The following is a 20378-nucleotide window of genomic DNA, read 5'->3' on the forward strand; positions in this document are numbered from 1 at the left end:
ATTTCATGTTTATATTAGTTTTTCATAAACTACAAGTCATAGATCAATGAAACTTGGGTTATAGAATTTTGCTCTTTGACTTTGTCTCGTCCCTAAATCCAAATTTTTTGATAAATCCTTATACTTAACAACGAAACACAGTGATATCATCACAGTGCATCGAAACATTTAATATATATATAATTCTGAGAGACATTTAATTCTGTGGAATTTTTGTTAAAGGGACACACCCTAGTTACGGCTAGTTGTTAACCATTACAGCGTTGTTTTTCGCTATCAAAACCCATTTTTTCACAAATAAAATTGCACTTTACTTACCGTTTATTATTTAGAATATACATTTCTATTCACCTGAAGTGTTTTTGGGTAAACCTGGTAATCCTGGTTTTTGTAATACCACAAAATGCATTTTTCGTATTTCATAAAATGGCACGGGCCTCTGAGAAAAAACTGTTGAGCAGACAAGGTCTAATCTATTTTTAGAGGGGATATTTCCATTTCAATGTCACAGACGTTGGTATACCACGTGACCGTTATCATTTTGGTTCGGTTTGTTTTCTCGTGCACGGTTCGCGCAATCAACATCCGATTTGTTGTTGTTCATTTGTGAGATTTTTCTTCACAGTTCGTGAACATTTTCAGTAACAATAAAGTTCAGACAAGTAAGTGTCTCAATACAAAACATTACATACCCTTAAAACCAATAGTTTTGCTAGGTCTTACGATATCTGGAGAGGGGATACAACCAGGACAGAACAGTTGGAACATGTCCAGGAGAGGTGAAAGGAACGCACCCCAAATCTGTGAAATTTGTCGTGACGTAGGCATTGTTGTGCTTCGAGCGACATCTACCGGTGACATCAGAATACTAATACTCAAAATTATTTCATGCAATTGGGACATGGGGATTTCCCATGGTATTTATCAATATAAAACCTGCTTTTTCACTCCATTTGATAAAAACGTGATCTAAGTGTGTTACAGGTTTGTAGATTAACCAAATTATAATATATTTTTGCTGGATGGAACTAGGGTGTGCGGCTTTAAAATAAATGCCTAATAACCTCAGTCTTAAGGTGAACTGAATATCACTTTCCGAAAATGGTACACGGTTAGCAATCGCTCTCATTAAATGAACTAAAATAAATGTTATTTATTATCACATATATAAATTACGTACAATGATTAAGTTTGTTAGTTTCCATCTTGGAAGCAAATACCACTTAAGTAGTGAGGTCCCAGTCTAGTGTTTAATTTGTGTCAGTAAATGGTATCAAAGATTTGTTATATGTACTTTGAATTTTAATTTTAACTGTAGGTAGTAAATGCATGTGACCAAAAAAAAAGGAAAAAAGAAAGAAAAGTAAATCAAATTTTTTAATTGAATTGTTTTAATTGAATTTAAAAAACCCTCTTTTTTTTGGACATTTTATGGATGCAACTGTCATTGACAGTGAATAAGTTTATAATAGGCGAGACATTTAATTTAACCATAGACCCTTGAACATTTAACTTAGCCTACCTCAATTTTTAATTACTTCACTTTCTAATGACGCGATTTGCTTTGCAGGTGTTTGCTGTCTATTTGATGTATGGAAAACAATGCAATTAACCAATCAGATTACAGAACATATCTTCAGTTTGCATTGGTTCCTAATAATGTCTTTCAGACATTTTCTTTCATTTCAGACAGATACATCCATCCGCCTTTGGTGTAATAGATAAATTTGTCTTTCCCAAGGATAGACAGTTGACAAGAACAGAATGACATCATTTAGCCAAAACAACATCACAGAGTTTATGTTTACAGTTTATCTACAATGTTAATGAAAAAATCCCAACATCATTGGATATTGGGCAATATGGAGTCATCTATGACTAATTGGCATTAATTTTCAAGGTTTTGCAATATATGGGGAGCATTTAACAAAAACATTGCAAGCACTGATAGTGGGAAAAATGATTAAAATGCCATCATTGGCTTGTGTTTAATGTTTTTATTTACATCATCGAACCAGTTTCCATATACAAAACAACAAATACAGGTAGTTTGGCATGCATCTTCTGAAGACTGAAATCACAACCCTTGAGACAGCTTTTTTGGCTGAAACTCGCTAAGGTGAATTTCAGATAAACAGTTGTATCTCTTGGGTTGGGATTTCCCTGTTTTCAGACACTTATGATAGATTCTTTTTGTATGTACTACCAAACTCTTAAAAAGTCACTATTATACTTGGACTAGTATCAACTAAATTCTGGTTGCTCTATACTATAGTGTGTTAGTCAGACACCATTTTGTGATGCATTTAATTGTTTATTAAGGTCACTTGGAGATGGTGAAGTTTTTACTGGAGGCTGGAGCAGACCAGGAACACAAGACTGATGAGATGCACACTGCCCTAATGGAAGCATCCATGGATGGTCATGTTGAGGTGGCCAGGTTGTTGCTAGATAGTGGGGCTCAGGTAAAAACTAATGAAGTCAGCTAGTAAATGAATAGATCATTTAGACCGAAAAAAAGAAGAAAAGAGTAATATCTAGGACCCAATCTTAAAATATTTAGTGTACAAAGGATGTATTTAAAAAACAAAAACATTGTTAAAAGAAAAGAAGAATAGCACTTCAAGAATGAAGAAATGTGCTAAAAATAGATTAATTCCCAAGATGAAAAACACTATATGGACATCGTTTGTGCTGAAAGAAAGCATTAGGCCCTAATTACACTGTAAAAGTTGTGGTTAAAACAAAAAGAAACTTACCTTCTTAATTAATACTAAAAATAAAATAAAAGGTGTATGGCTCCCATCCACAACATATGATAATCTGCTTTAACGTGGATTAATTTTGGACAAAAAACATGTTGAGTGGGTGCAAATTTATAATTTTTACTCACATATGTTTTACAAATACTTAAAATAAAGTTTATATTTGAATCGTAAGTATTATTTTTGTGTATTTTTCAAATTTTAATGATATTTTAGATCAGTTAATGTTGATTGAAATTAGGCAAAAAATCTAAAAAGTTCATTTACTTAAGGGTATTTGTGGCCAGTTGTCCAGTATTTATGTCCATTATTCCCAATAACAGTGGCTTTTTGACCAGAATATTAAAACAATTTTTTTTTTACGATTCATACCCAAATATTTGTGGTGATTTTCGGTGTAAAATGATCAAATTTATTATCAAAATAGTTGTCACAATCAGCTGTTGATCCCTGAAAATGACTGCGACGTGCTGCCATTGTTGTCAAGTGAAAATACTTGCCGAAGACCACTTTTTCAACTAAAAATTCCTACATATTTTCCACTAAAAATAAAAAATCTAAAGACACAGAAATAATAAATGATTCCCAGTGAGTGTCGTGTACAAAACAGCAGGAAATATGAATTGGGGAATGAACTGTATACAGTGTACAGTAGGTCGACTGGCGTGACATCGGGCGAGACATCTCGCCTGCAGTAGTTAGGTTAAACGTCTGATACAAGTGATCCTACAGTACATTGGCCATACACAGGATGTTCCCATTTTATGTCAAGGGAATATGTTTAGCTTAAAAACTGACATAACAATTTATAATTATATATAGAGAGACACACGCACAAGCACAAGCACAAGCACAGACACGACACGACACGACACAACAACACACACACACATATATAAATAATTAAAATAATAATAAAGGTGTGTGCCCTGATCCACAGTGTATTATGAAATATAAGCAAACTGGAATTGTAGGCCTAGTCACACAGCGTGTTCCAGTTTTACTTCACATGAATATGTTTCACTGGATACATTTTTTATTTATAACAATGTTAACTAAAACATCTTTCTTTCTTTCTTTCTTTCTTTCTTTCAAAACATTTCATACCCATAACTCAGATGAGGCAATTATGGTTTATTTTGTTTTTATTACATACCCTCAAATTACTTTATGGCAGAAAGCCACCAAACACAACTTGTGATATTCATATTTTGATAAAAGCACTACATGCAAATATGTAGAATGGTTGGTATTCAAGACATTTCCGAGTGGCACGTACTATCTGTTCAATCTGAACTCAGCTTCTGAAGAGTTCTATTTGTTTGGCTTCTGATAATTTAGGAATTTCTCAAATATGTTAATATCAGAAGTTTTTGAGTACCTTCGGTCGCTGTCGAATCCATCTCCCTCGGCCTTCAGGCCGATTCCTGGTCCCATTCCTGACAGCCATGCAGCCAGGTGGTAAGAAAGTACTTGTGTCTTGTAATCATGAGTATATTTGACAAATATTTACTTCTGTTTATTTCAGGTGAACATGCCAGCTGATAGTTTTGAATCTCCACTAACCCTAGCTGCTTGCGGTGGCCATGTTGACCTAGCTAGTCTTTTGATTGAGCGTGGAGCTAACATTGAGGAAGTTAATGATGAGGGTTATACACCTTTGATGGAAGCTGCCAGAGAAGGCCATGATGAAATGGTTGTACTCTTGCTGTCTCATAGTAAGTTATCACATTTGTTCCACTTTCTAAATGCCAGCTTGTGTTTTATTAAAATTATGCTGTAAAAAAATTTCTACAGATTGAACTAAGGACTGAGTGAATAAATAAACAGACGAACAAAGGAATGTTTTAATGATAACCCAAGAAAGTCTTGACTTTTTAAAATACCGTAAAGTGAAATATTTTTGTCTGCTGATATTTCATGCTTGACACGTCAAACAAATAAATTGACGACACCAGCAGAGAGAAAATGTACATGCATGTTATGCTATAGTCCACACTAACTAACAAAGAGCCACTATATACAGTAGGTAGTCCAAAACTGGAACATTGACCATGTGTATGCTGTGTATACATGAAGGGCCAAATGGTGCTTCCAGAGTACTAGCCAAATTATGCAAAATGCTGGTTTTTCAATAAATTTATCTTTCTACTTTTCTATAATTATTAATTTCTCTGCCTTCATACATCTTTCTATAATATTTTAATAATTAGTAATCGCCTTTATTTTCAATAAAGGGACCAAATCATGATTTAGTATGTTATGTAATCCTACAATGAAATATTTTAGCCCAACACGTCATTGCGACCATTCAACCATTTTTTCCATTTGGCGACTGAACCAGAGTTGATACAAACAGACCAGCAATAGTGATGCTAGGAGAAAATTCTGGCGAAGTGGGTTGCTGTATACCACTAAACTTCGCCTTGTTAATCCAATTCGCCATCAAAATATTACATCATCGATAATATGATCACCACGAAACAGACCACAACCATGTTTTCGCCAAACGATCGAAATCAAATTTTAAAAAGTATATAATATTAGAGTAAAATCTAAGTAGTTATAATTAAATTTCCATTACAATATAACGTCATCCAATTGGTCCAGAAGTAGTAACAGGAGTTTGTTCATTTCCTGATGAATGTAAAAATTATGTCGCTGGGGAACGTCATATCTGATGATGTCATTTTATATAGGCAAGTGTCTTATTGAGCGTTATTGTTTCTGGACCAAAAACAATTCAAAATAAAGTATGACATTTTAGTGTTAGTCTCAGCAAGTATGATTCTAATTTAATTATAAGTATTGTTTGTTACTACTTGTACGTTCATTTGGGTATGAACAAAGAAACAATTTGACAACTTAAAAAAAAGATAAAAGTTGATCACGTGATTAACACAGACAGGGATCTCTGTCAAATTTTATGAGGCACTTTTTCATGGAAAATATTAGTACTTTTTGTTTTTTCAAATCTGATTTGTTACAAATAAAATATGTCATTAATGCATGAATTAAAATGCGTGTATTTCTGCTTATGGGCTGGACCTAGCCCAGTGGTAAAACTTGATACATGGTCAGTTTCAGATCGATCCCCGTCAGTGGGCCCATTGGGCTATTTCTTGTTCCAGCCAGTGCACCACGACTGGTATATCAAAGGCTGTGGTATGTGCTATCCTGTCTGTGCATATAAAAGATCCCTTGCTACTAATAGAAAAATGTAGGAGGTTTGCTCCCTAAGACCATGTCAAACTTACCAAATGTTTGACATCAAATAGCTGATGATTAAACTAACTTTCAACACATATTTATAACAGCATACATCAATGAATTGAAATACTGTTTTGTGTTTCGTAAATAGGAAGATTACCACTCTCCAGCATTGCATTCTAGTTAGGGGTTTCCCCAGGGCCGTTAGGCGTAGCGGCCCGACACACCTTGGTCCGTAAAGTAAGCGCTTTGTCGGCGTGGAAGCGTCTTAAATCAATTGCCGCTACACCTTGATTTGAAGTGCTTTTGAAAAACAATTTTCACAAGTACGAATGTGGCAGTCAACTACCTCTTGCAAACAACTTGTATACCGGTATATCAAGCACACCAAATTACTATGACTGATAAAACACTTCCTAAATACCTAACAATGGACCAGTTGTCTGCTCACAATTGGTGATTGGTAATTTTACCACATCTACCGGGACCGCTAATCTGTCAGGAAGCCGCTTACGCATAATGGGATTCCCGTGCCGAGCAATCAAGTTTCAAGGCCGATCAAAGAAGATGTCCAGTGACAGAATCAACTGTACCATTTAACTGAATAAAGGATAGATGAAGCACTTTTTAAAAGTACAGTTAAGTTGGCAATCAATCATTTCTATCCTAACACCCCCTTCCGAAAAAACCCACACACTGAAAACATCCAGTGCTCGCGCTGTTGGTAGCCAAATTAGCCATTGGCTAATTAAAAATTATTTTAAAAAAAAATGGCTAATAAAATTTGCAAGTGGCTAAAATTTTGGCTAAACCATTTTCTATCTTCTGATGTTAACAAACGGTTAAATAATCTATCCGACACCTCAAACATAATAATAATACCAAATATTCAATTAGCGTAATAGCGATCTCGCGACCGGTAACGAGAAAATCCAGAATACAGCATAGGCCTTATGATGTTTGCTTATTTTAATAATCATGGTAATTAATTTTAACAGCATGCATTCGACATGTATGACAGCAATGTGACGTGATTCGATGTCTGGAAGATCTGTAACTTGTTATTTTAACTTTGTAAAGTCTTTGAACCAAAGTAATAAAAACAAACCGACAATGCGTGTCAATTTGAATACACATGCCAGTTCAGGGCCGAAAGACAAGTAGGCTATTCCAAGAGCTGAGTTCAGCCAGAACGAGCGAAAACAAAATGTTCACTACACTGGTTTGGACACGATGGACACCAGTCAAATAGTTCACGAATGTTTGGAAGAACGTTCGTTGGCTGAACCGAGAAGAACTCACACTTGAGAGTAAGCTGACACCTATGTGTCAAGAGACATCGTTGCGGACATTGAACAATACGATTACACAGAAGTAAATCTTGATGTAATTTGTAGAAAAACAATAATACCTAATGGCAATTTCATTTATTTCCTTTGTCTTTGTTAATTTTGTACCTATGGTTGAGAGCACGCATTCAGATCGCGATCACGGGAAATGAACATGCAGTATTTATACAAATTGCAGTTAAACATACACTAAATTAGTTTACAATAATCATATTTGTTAATGTTACATATACTGAACAAAATAAGAAACTTCCGCTAAACTTTGCTTGAACATAACTTGATGAAAACAAACCGGGGGAATAATTGTTATATATGCGTTTAAAGAGTGTTCATGATGCATCGTTTGGTGCAAAAATCATGGCCATAGGTTAACAGAAACTGGGAGAAATTTTGACCAAGTGTGGTAGAGGTTAAAAATAAAAACACCCACTTAATAACCTCATTATTATTATGACCACCTCTTGAATTGACCCCTGCAGTGCATCGCAAGCGCATAGAATTGACTAAAGTGTTGATTTCTGCCTGTGGAATATTGTTCCATTCCTGAATGAGCGCTTGACAAAGTTCGTTGACGTTAGCGGGTGGGTTGGGACGATGCCTCAGTCGTCTGTCCAGACTATCCCAGACATGCTCGATGGGGTTGAGATCAGGACTTTTAGCGGGGCAGTCATCAATGAAATCAATGTTATTTGTCCTAAGAAAATTTATAGTGTCTCTAGCTGTATGAGAGGTGGCATTATCATGCTGAAAAATCGAGATGTTGGCATTGTTATGGAACAGAGGAATGACGTGATGAGCAATAATGTCATCGCGGTAACATTGGTCATTTAAATTGCCATCAATGACGACTAGTGGTGAACGATAACCATGGGCAATGGCTGCCCAGACCATGACAGAACCCCCACCCCCGAAACGATCTCGTTCAAGAACACAACAGTCAGCATAGCGTTCATTTCTCCTACTTCAGACGCGCACCCTGCCATCACCACGTTGTAAAGAAAATCTGGATTCATCCGAAAAAAGAACGGTATTCCAGCGTCGCCGTATCCAACGAGTGTGTACACGTGCCCAATTAAGACGATAACGTTGCGTTAAAACGCATCCGACGTAAGGACGTCGTGCATGTAAACTGTTCTCCTGCAGACGATTACGAACAGTTTGCCCACTGATTCGGTTATTATGAAGCCCAGGTGTGTTAGCAGCAGTAGCAGTGGCAGTTTGGAATCGATTGCGCAAATGCGTGTTCATGATATAGCGGTCTTGACCATGCGTTGTAACACGTGGATGTCCACGACGTGGCAAGTTGTTGTGCTTCCTGTCGTTCAAAATCTTACGCAAAGATTTCGTATCGCTTGACTAGAACTCCCAACATGCCTTGCAACGTCTTCTGTCGACATGCCAGCATCAAGCATGCCAATTGCCCGTTCGCGTAAATTATTGGGTATTCTTGGCATACTAAAAATGCTACAATGTAAAAAACTTTAATTTTTTTACAAATTTTGAAGCGTTTTCGTTCACTTGACAACAATGTCAGTAAGACAAGTAAAACAAATTGACCGAATACTACACGGGACATGTCGAACCATGCATGGACGTGCAAATTGAATTTCACGTTGTCGACGATTAACAGTGCAAAAATAATCGATAAAATTCCTGAATCCTGATAATACAGCTCAAGGCTAATACTACCTATATAATTTCATTACACAATGAATTCTTTAACACAACAAATACTATATGTACAAATCGGAAGTTTCTTTTTTTGTTCAGTATATATATTTGTAAGACTGTGAGGTGACATTTAATAAGTTTAATAAGTTTAATAAGATTTTAAAAAGACTGTAAATTTTAATATTATTAATGTTTGTTGTTTTTTGTTTTTTATAAATGGAATATACTGTGAAGTCAGCATTGTTAGCCTAGGTATTTTACAAGCAGAAATCGCAAAAAGCATTTAACACGACGTTGAAATCAACAGCAATAACATGGCACAAATTATGAAATTGTTGGGTGCGGGGAATTGATGGGTTACTTTAAAAAAAAGTTTTTAAAAAAGATTAGCTGGATTGAAGGCAAACACTTAACTGTTTTTAACCCACTACCCCACTTATTGTGGCTTGATTTGTGTTATACTGATGCTAAAAATGTAAACACCTTAAAAAAATCTTGGGGAAAGGCCTGCTAGTAAAGTCTTTTTAATCAGATTATTAGAATTATTATAGGATAAATAGAATTCGCTACTTGTGTTTTTCCATATGTAAAATATCAACCTTGTCTATTTAATCGGTAGTTGTGTCAGCAGAGCCTCGACAAATACTGATAAACATAGAAAGGCGTGGATTGATTTTATCCATATTAAAAAACACTTGTGACGAATCCTCTATATAACCAATGCATTTCTGGGCATCATAATATTTTGTAATATCTTAATATCAAATTGTTTCTAAATTAATTCTGAACATAAAAAATTATTTTTTCTTGAAATAATTCGGCCAAAGGTTATACCAAAAGTATTTATCTGTATATCAGTAAAATTGTGTCTTTAATATTTTTTTCCAAAAAGCAGGTTGTGTTTATTTTGTATGGGGAGACACGGTTTTGCTAGAGCACAGGAAACATTTTGTTTTCAAAATCTCGATTAGCGGTATATTTCTAATCAACTGAAAATTTATTTGCAGATTATTTCTAGTCAATTGAAAATTGATTTTAAAATTTTGTAGCAATCCCTAAAACTTGCATAGTGATACTGAACAAAATGTTCCCTGGAGTAGAAACCTCAGGATAGTCCCTTGAAGTACAAATGAATTATGGGTAAAATAGTGAAACCACCTTTTTTTCTAAAGATGCTAAATAAAGACTTTTTTTTTGACTTGTCAGAATGTGACGGACGTTACTGAATCCATTTTTTCCTGTGGTGGATGTTTTCTTTCTTCTCTCAAATTCGTCACATAATATCAAGACTAATTGACATATTATATTATCTTTACATTGACTAGTGCTAAGAGAATTACAAAAAGGACATGTTGATACGCCTTCAGATTTTCTTCTCACTTATGCATTGTCTCAAAACCTAATTTTGGCTACCTACTTTCATAAAATATTTTAAGTTCCTGTATTATTTCAAGTGATGCTATTGACAATATAAATTGAGCAACACTTTGAGTGTAAGGAATCTGAGTGGCCTAATGTTCCTGTTATTGGGTAGGATTTAACTTTGAAATTTATGTGTTGATGTCGGAACCATTAGGAAAGACGTGGTGTGTGAAGAAGAATTTTCTGTTTTTCTGCTAACAGTGTCTTAATACATTTTGATGCTTTGTATAATTAAATAATAAAATTAAATTTTTCCCTTTGTGTCCCTTGAGTTATGGAATTGCCCATATATTTTCAAATAATACTTTGTTGGGCCTTTAACTTGTCAATAGGTTGTTTAATGTCAAAATTGATCTAAAAATAGATATTTATTTGCAGATGCATATATCAATGGCCAGACTGAAGAAACCCAAGAGACTGCGCTAACTCTTGCATGTTGTGGTGGATTTCTTGAAGTAGCAGATTTCCTCATCCAGGCGGGAGCTGACATTGAGCTTGGTTGTAGCACACCTTTAATGGAAGCAGCACAGGAAGGACATCTTGAGTTAGTCAACTATCTGCTCAAGTCAAGTACGTTGTTCAGTATTTTTACTGTAGTAAGTACATTGTTAAATTGTTTTTAAATGGATATTCTTGTTAACCTTTAGACTACTGGATTAATTTTTGACAAAAAACCCACGTTGAGTGGGTACAAGTTTATAATTTTCTACTCACTTATATTAACTTTAATGTTTTATAAATACATAAAATAAAATTCATATTTGAATCAGTAAGTGTTACTTTTGTAGGTTTTTCAAATTTTTATGATATTTTAGATCAGTTAATGTTAATTAAAATTACGTAGAAAATATAAAAAGTTATGTTTACTTACAGGCATTTGTGGCCAGTTATCCAGTATTTATGTCTATTATACCTGATAACTGGCTTTCTGACCAGAATTAAAAAAAAAAAAAAAATGTGATTCATATCCCAATATTTGTGGCGATTTTTCAAATTTGCTGTTACAATCAGATATCTATCCCTGAAAATGACCACAACGTGCAGCCATTGTTGTCAAGTGAAAATACTTGCCGAAAGCCAAAATCTAAAAAGACAGGAAGCTGAATTGTCTTCAGTTTCCTGTTAATATATGGTTTCCGGTGAGTGTCGTGTGCAAACCAGCAGGACATCTGAATTGGGGAATACACTGTATACAGTGTACAGTATGTTGACTGGCGTGACACTGGGCGAGATGTCTCGCCTGCAGTAGTCAGAAGGTTAATAATGTTTTTAAACTTAAAATAAAAAATGGCAAATTTTGAGGTTGTTCCATAGTGTACAGATTGAAACAGATTTTAATTGTTATTTTATGCATATTTTTAATAATTTCCGAATAGAATAATAATTTTTTTTAAATGATAATTTTGCAGAAGCCAAAGTTCATGCACAGACTGGTACTGGTGATACTGCACTAACATATGCATGTGAGAATGGACACACAGATGTTGCAGAGATATTATTGGAGCATGGAGCAGATTTGGTAAGACAACTTATGCTGTTATGTTTTAAAACTAATGATGTGGCCCAGAAACAATTTTGAGGCCCCTCTTTGCTCTAGAATTATTCATGTAGAAAATAATATCATTTGATACATTTAGTCCTTAAAGGGACTGTCCTGAGTTTGCAGCCATTGTAAGATGTTTGCGATAAAAGAGCCTTGTTGGCGACTACTATTTCATACTAAATACATTTTCTTGTTTAGAATACCAGTGTCTGTATATCAAATGCATTTGTGGTGGCATACTAATGTATGTAGCACTCAATTTTTACTTTAATTCGTGATATATATATTTTTTTGTATGTACAAAATTATTGGGAGGTAAAATCCATTATCAAGCATTAGGACAACAACAAACACCTTGTAAATTTATACAGATATTAATATTCTAAATAAGAAAATGTATTTAATTTGTATGTCACGTCACCGAAAACACTATTGGTTGAAGACATTTTATAATGGTTGTAAACTCAGGACAGTCCCTTTAAAGTTATCATGTGCCTTAATAAACATAAAAATTACAATTACAAGTTCATGCTTAGGTAACATTGTGTTCTGATTGTCGCAAGTTATGATGCTAGTAAGTATTAATACTGTAGATCGTGAAATTAATGCGATCATAATATTAATGTCAAATCACCTATGGGTTTAACCCCACCCCCTGTGATTTGGCTGAAAAAGCTTAATTTTCAAAAATGAGCTCATTCGGATCAGCGGTTTGGGTGCTACGGGTGATCTGACATGGAATAACCCTAATGCGAAAAATTTGAATTTGTGTTATTTGCATTAATAATATGGCACATTTATTTCTATGTTTTGTACAGCAATAGTCCAGCAAGCTATGGTCACACGATATTAAACATACAAAGATTAAAAATTCTAATACATTTTTAGCATGTGTTTTTTTTTAATGGGTTTTAGCATGCTAATTCTAAAGTCAACCTTTGTTTTTACTGTTCAAGTTCACTACAACTCTTCCTGGCAGAAGAACATACAGTTGTTATGGTACATCCATGCTAATGTTTAGCCAGATTTAAGTAACTATACACGTTAGGTAAATGATTGCTGCAAAAATATGCTTTTCTCACAGGGAAAAACACTGGGGACGAAACAGGTTAATTGACATGTTAGTGAGTTGATTTCACTGAAGACGCCTGTAACTGGGATGTAACCGAAAAGTACACAGACGTGTTATTAGAAAAGTACTATTTCATATAGAGGCCACTTGCATTAATTTCATGTCACATTTTAGTCTTGCCTACTGTCCCTCGCATTAATTTAGGGGCGTGCTAATTTCAGGATCTACAGTATATAAAAAGAAGCAATAAAATGATCACTATAAACAGTTTTTATTACAATTGGTAAAACCAATAATGATACAAAATAATGCATGTAGTGTACTTTGGTTTGACTAGATCATAGAACATTAATTTCTCAAGAAAATTCTTGTCTTCAAATTAAGAGACCTACATGTACCTGTCCTAATAAAGTTCGCAGGTAAATAAAATAGCAACATTTAAAAAAACATTTGTTCCACAGGAGCATGAATCCGAGGGAGGACGAACACCCTTGATGAAAGCTGCTAGAGCTGGACATTTATGTACTGTACAGTTTCTTATTAGAAAAGGTATGTTTTCTTCAATGTTTGCTGAATGTTTTAATGTATGGTCTTGGCAGTTTTTGCAATGAATTTAACCATGTAAACAACCATCTGTTAAGATGTCAACTTAAAATTGTCAGTTGACCTGTTTTTAAAGGAAGGATCAAGTCAAATATGAGCCTTATGTGTTGGAAAGATGTATACTCAGACCACCGACAGTTTAACCAATTAAAAACGTTTTTTTTTAAGCATTAATTAAAAAGCACAATTGCCCTATTAACTGGGGGAAGTACCGTATGTCTTTGGTGGGCCCGCCTCAATTAGCTGGATGGGAAGTGCCATCGTCTCCTGTATTGGAGGGGTGGGACATAGTCCATGGAAGCAGTCCACGAGAATCCTCCGATTCTAAACTTTTTCAGAGAGAAGAACTTTATCAACAGCGTTAAGGTCGACGATAGTCACTTTTAGCACCCTTGTTTTGGCTTCGTATACAATAAATATAACATCTTACTGTAATTTCACTTAAAATCCATATTTTGAAAAAGGTACTAGTTATTCATGACGTTTGCAATATCACCCTCATAAAGAACACCATTGTTTTCAGTAGGTGAACTTTTTTTTTTTGAATTATCTTTTTGTTTTGTATATCACTTAAAAACCTACCACCAGGTTTTACTTCTGTGCTCACTATTTAATATATTATATCTAGTTTCATATTATAATCAATGTTTACCTTTAAGATACTTGAACTTTGTTAAGCGCCTCTCCTAATCTCGTTATGTATTTCTCTCTTCTTTTGTTTTTTTGCCTTTGTATGATATCTGTAATATTACCATATCTAACCTTCTGAGTACTGCAGGCGAGATATCTTGCCCGATGTCATGTCTGTTGACATACTGGATACTGTATACAGTGCATTCCCCAATTCATATTTCCCGCCGTTTTGCACACGACACTCACCAGAAACGGAAATATAATAAAAGAAAACAGTTTTTTTTTTTTTAAATGGTGGTTTTTGTTTTGATTTTTTCAATTGAAAATACCTTGAAATTTTGAGTTCAAAAAGTGGTTTTCAGCAAGTATTTTTGCTTAACAACAATGGCAGCACGTCGCGGTCATTTTCAGGGATCGATAGCTGATTGTGACAGCTAATTTGATAATAAATTTGATAATTTTTCCAACAACGAACAACACCAAATATTGCAATATGAATCGTAGTTCGGGTTTTAATAAACATTCTGGTGCCTGTAAGTAAACACAACTTTTTTGATTTTTTGCCTAATTTTAATCACCATTAGCTGATCTAAAAATAATAAAAATTGCACAAAATCCACGAAAATAATACTTACTGATACATATATGAACTTTATTTCATGTATTTATAAAACACTTAAGTGAATATATGTGAGTAAAAATTACAAACTTGTACCCACTCAACGTGGTTTTTGTTAAAAATTAATCCAGTAGTCTAAAGGCTAAGGAGCATTGTTTCGTCTAATAGTAACAGATTTGTGTGGAATAAAATCATCATTGCAACTGCTTATAGTTTTAGCCAATAAATCGGCAATAATTCAGTATCGTTAACGAACTTAGCATCATTAAATTTTGTTCTGTGGGTCATACCTGTCTTAAAAATTTCGCAGTGCTCGTCCATAGGCGTACAGGCTCCCATTTGTGTAAGGGGTTGGGGGGTGGGCAGACTGATTTTTGGAGCAAAACCTGAAATTTGGGCAAAAATGATAGATAATTGGGCAAAATATGCTAACCTGAGACCTTTTAGCCATGTATTTTCATCATTCTACTCTCAAAATCCATGTAAAAAATGCATTGTGATCGTTTGCAACCCCATTTAGCTGTTTGGCAGTAATGTTAATATGAAAAACAAATATTGTTATCCAGATTCGGGCATTTTTGTTAAATTTGGGCAAAAGCCCCCTACAAAAATGGCAGCCCATACGCCTATGCTGCCAAATGGCTATATAGGGTTGCAAACAAATCATTATGTATTCTTACATAGCTTGCAACTAATTTTATGCGTAGATTTATGTAAATACATGGTTAAAATGCCTCAGTTTACCACATTTTACTCTAATATCTCTCTAAATTTTTGCCCGGATTTGCTCCAACATGGGGGGGGGGGGGGGGGGGGGGGGGGGGGGGGCAGTTGGCAGTTGCCACACACACACACACACAACTTCTTTAGGAATTTTGAGCACTTGTAATGCATCCATCAGCACTGTTCAGTTTCGGGTTACTTTGATTTAACCTTTGGACTACTGGATTAATTTTTAACAAAAACCGCGTTGAGTGGGTACAAGTTTATAATTTTTACTCACATGTATTCACTTAAATGTTTCATAAATACATGAAATAAAGTTCATATATGAATCGGTAAGTATTATTTTTGTGTCTTTTTTGTAATTTTTATTATTTTAGATCAGCTAATGGTGATTAAAATTAGGCAAAAAATCGAAAAAGTTGCGTTTACTTACGGGCATTTGTGGCCAGCTGTCCAGTATTTATGTCCATTATTCCCGATAACAGTGGTTTTCTGACCAGAATTTTGTTTAAAACCCGAACTACGATTCATATTGCAATATTTGGTAATTTTCGTTGTTGGTAAAACGATCAAATTTATTATCAAATTAGCTGTTACAATCAGCTATCGATCCCTGAAAATTAATAATAAAACAAATTCCCATCAGTTACAACACCTGTGAATACTGAGATTATCTGCCCTGTCTACACCACCCATGTACAACTCGATGGCCTTTGGTTTCTCAACATCTCGGTGGAAGTTGGGGTGCGTCTTAGACTTCACACATTTCAAAAAACAAGAACAATTGTGAATTGTACTCGGTACATTACTTGTCTCTTACCAGTCCATAAGAAAACTAACATTTTGTCATCCCTAACAACTTCAACAGGGTCACCCTTTTGATCTTACACTCTTTCACCTCATCAGAGACACCACGTCAATTTACCCACAGGGTTCCACAGGCTCCTATCTGGTTGTCAACAAGATCCTGAAATAAAGCAGTATAGGTAAGAAAAGTTGTCCATGTACACATGTTGGACAGTGTTATACAAAGGCCAACACAAAGATGTAACAACAGAATGAGCAAGACCATGGTCATGTACAGTGTGTGTTTGTATGTGTGTGTGTATACACACACACACAAACATACATATATATACACACACACAAACTGTGCACGCACACACAGAACGTTTGTATTTAATTATAAAAAACAAGCTCAATATTTTTTATCGTTCTAGGCTTGGTATCCTCCACTGGTGTAGGCAGGATTTTATATTGGAATTTGGTGGAAGGGGGGGGGGGGGGGGGCAACCCACACTATGTTTATACATGTGTATGTATGATTTTATAAAATGTAATAGTTTGATGGGGGTGGGGTGTGTGTGTGTGTTCCCTACGCCAATGCAGGGATGGTGCATGACTGTAACACTTTTTAGTGAGGCACTTATGTTGGTTATATTCGTTGTATCTTTGAAAATGTCCTCAATTGAATTTGAAAGAGAGTGGCAACCTCGAGTCATACCACTATATTTTACACTCCGCCCCTGCTCTGGTAGTCCCCCCTCCCCCTCCTCTCCCCCTTCACCCTTTTTGAGCTCTAGTTTAGCTCGTGCTCATCGTGGTTTCTTGTTTACTGTATCATGCACAATCGTAGAACATGTGCCAATGGGGATACAGGCTTGGAACATATGTTTAAAAAAAACAATACTGATAAAAAATAGGTGTCATATTTATCGACCACCTTAAATAATTGTCCTAATCCCCAGAGATGAAGTGGTCACTGCTGATCCTATCCCATCGTGATGGTCCTTTCCATTACGCGGAAGTCGATAGGTGTTTTGGCAAGCAATAGGAAAAATGTGACTTTTTATTGCGAATATATTAAAAACGGGTAAAATTTTATTTTATTTATTTTATTGATACTTCATATATATTGTATACGGTATATGTAGATACGTGAATTACGTTTTTGATAAACGTGGACCTTTAAGACAGGTACAAAGTGATCAGGTAAGACCTCCCATTCTCATATCGAAATTTTATTGCTCCAGTTAGTAGAGCTCTGTAAGGTGATATCTAAAGACTTGAGGTGTTTGTGAATTGCAGAAGTTGATGTTAAATAAATTATTTTATGATATTTAATCAAAATACATATACATATGATGTTTTTCAAGTTGGCTTTATCACACAAACTGTTTTAATGTGCAGTGGCACAAATGTCCATCCGTTACCGGTAACAGAGGAACAGGTTTTTAACTGGTCACAATGACTAAATTTGTATAATTAAAATTTTGTAAAAATTATAACTTACTAATACTTCCAAGCTATTAATTGATCGTATGGATTAAAAAAAACTTTAAAAATTATGTTTTTCGTTAAGTAAGTAACAGAGGGACACCACAAATATATTTTAATTAATTACTACTAATTACTTATAATATTTAAAAGTAAAAACATTGAGCTAAATATGTAAAGTAAAGAATGTTTTACGAGCTAAAGTTGTTTAATTAATGTCTTTTAGATAAAAAAAATTACTGTCTAGTACTGTCTAAAAAGGGGTATAAATTTTGACAAAAAGTTACACTTGTTGAAATCTAAAATGTGATTTGCTGAAATGGGCATAACTTCTGAATGACTAGGTATATCTAGGAACTGGAAACAGTTTGGAAACTAGACATAAATAGCTTTCTAATGATAACACACAATTTACTGAATTTACAAAAAATGTATTTTCTCAAATGTGGCATTTTGCTTGATCTTACCCTTCTGTTTCTTTCTTTATTAAGTGGTTGAATACTGGGGGCATTGCCATAAATTTATTTAAAAATATATTGGGTAAAGCTGGCGAGTGGACGAAGACATTTGGCTGGTGAATATATGTCATTTACTTGCCATCAGCAAGTTAAATAAAACATCTGCATTGATTATGCATCTTTTCAACACATAAGGCTGACCTATTTCTTTTTTAAACAATATTTATAGACGATTTGCAATGCCTATATTTACAATTAGATTTTTTACATGGCAGACAAAATAATAAAATTGGTTTAAAAACAACAAATAGACAGGAAGTGAAGATTTAAGTGGGGAAGGTGGGGGATGTGACAGAGAGGCTTATATTTGACCTGAGTATCCCTTGAACTTTTGAAGTAGATGATTAGATTAATTAATTGCTCAACTTTTAATATTATTGGTGAGCTCTGGAATCTAGTGGATAAGCTGCTTGACAGTCAAGCTAACGACAGTGATTCAAATCCCATCAAAGCTGGCTTAAACTTTCATTCATGTTTCTCATCTGTCAAGCTCTGCCTATCATTCTCTTTGGCCAAAAAAAAGAGAAGAGAAAAACGTCTGTCTCTGGTCAGACCAAAGTTCCAGAAATTATGTGGCAGTGTGGCTTCTTTTCTTTTTTTTCAATTGATTGCACACAAAAGCTGAGTATATTTAGTTTCTTTTACGTTGTCCTCAGTTGCCATAGTGCTCCCTCCCTTGTCTTGGTAACCTAAATATTTTCTTTGTAGACTTTCCATATAACCAAGGCAATTTTTATTACTTCGACTTTGGCCGCAAATAAATGTGTTTTAAAAACAAGCCATGCTACTCATTCAGAACAACAGGACCTATTTTAGAGAGAAATTAAAGAAAGCTAATGGTCCAAGTCACCATATAGACCATTTTAGCTCCAAATGTGGTTTTATATCCTAGCAAGAAAAGCCTGGCAAAAATTGACGTCTTACCTCGGGGAAATTAAAAAACAAAAATTTGATGCACAAGTGACAAAATCGACACACTTGCTGACCAGAGACCAGAAATTTATTTTGTTTGACCTTAATATAAAAAATGCTCTAATTTCTCACACTATTTCAATCTGTTTTGACCGTGTCTATCAGTTTTCTCCGGCTCTGTCTTCTGAGCTGTCCACACCAATGCCTTAGTAGTATATCTGTCTCATCTTCCTGCACGGGTGCAATCACTGTGTTACTCCCTACACCCACCTGGCACCCTCGTCTTCTGCTGTTTGTAAAGCTGGTCTGACCCATGGCACTAACTAATGACCGCCTCTTAATAATCCCAGAAGTAACTACTGAAATCTCTCCAAAGTGGTCAGACTAAGCCCACTGCAAATTCTGATGGGAAATGGCAGGTGGATGGCATAGATAGCCACAAGAGACCAGAACCTGCCGTGGTAGGAAAGACAAGGAGTGGGATTTGCAGGTGGATAGTAAAAAGAAGTTGACAGATAGGATGAGCTGCCAGATCTGGAAGAAATGAGATGGAATTCAAAGGAGAAAAAGGAAAGGGGGTAGTTGGATATATGTGCCGTATATTGCTGTGTATTAGCAGACTCCATGGATAAGCCTACCTCTTAGTTTGACCCTAAATATCTGGTACAAAATCATCGGCCTTGTGTATGTTGTATGTTATTATTGATTTCAGTAATACTTTCAACGAATAGACTTGTGCTCTTTTTTTTTCATTATTTTGTTTTCTTTATTTATTACAAACATTATTATTCATCAAACTGATGATGCATTCAAGAACAATAAAAGTACATAATATTTTATGATGAGGTGTTTTAATTATATACTGTGCACAAGTTATTGTTACGGAAGCTGTGAAAGACTTGAGGGTCTGATCAAAATGTGTAAGTCGCAGTCAGGAGTGTTTTTGATAAGGATTTTATGCACAAATCGGTTGCCTCTGTGTATAAACCGACTCTCTTCTTTAGGAAAGTATTTCTAGACTTCAAAACTCTGGCAATACATGGCAATATACGGTATAT

The 20378-nt window shown here is 34.9% G+C and overlaps 1 protein-coding gene across 1 annotated transcript in view; it reads left to right on the top strand.

The window, feature by feature from the left end:
* LOC121378946 (ankyrin repeat and KH domain-containing protein 1-like) overlaps positions 1–20378 on the top strand; it is a 179734-nt gene that overhangs the window by 52810 nt on the left and 106546 nt on the right. Inside the window, exons 7-11 of the mRNA XM_041507339.1 lie at positions 2323–2465; positions 4294–4483; positions 10796–10987; positions 11827–11936; positions 13494–13581. Of these exons, the coding sequence (XP_041363273.1) occupies positions 2323–2465; positions 4294–4483; positions 10796–10987; positions 11827–11936; positions 13494–13581 (723 nt within the window). The remainder of the gene's footprint in view (positions 1–2322; positions 2466–4293; positions 4484–10795; positions 10988–11826; positions 11937–13493; positions 13582–20378) is intronic.

The sequence above is a fragment of the Gigantopelta aegis genome, chromosome 8 (genome assembly GCF_016097555.1).
Source record: "Gigantopelta aegis isolate Gae_Host chromosome 8, Gae_host_genome, whole genome shotgun sequence".
Taxonomy (NCBI): Eukaryota; Metazoa; Mollusca; class Gastropoda; order Neomphalida; family Peltospiridae; genus Gigantopelta; species Gigantopelta aegis.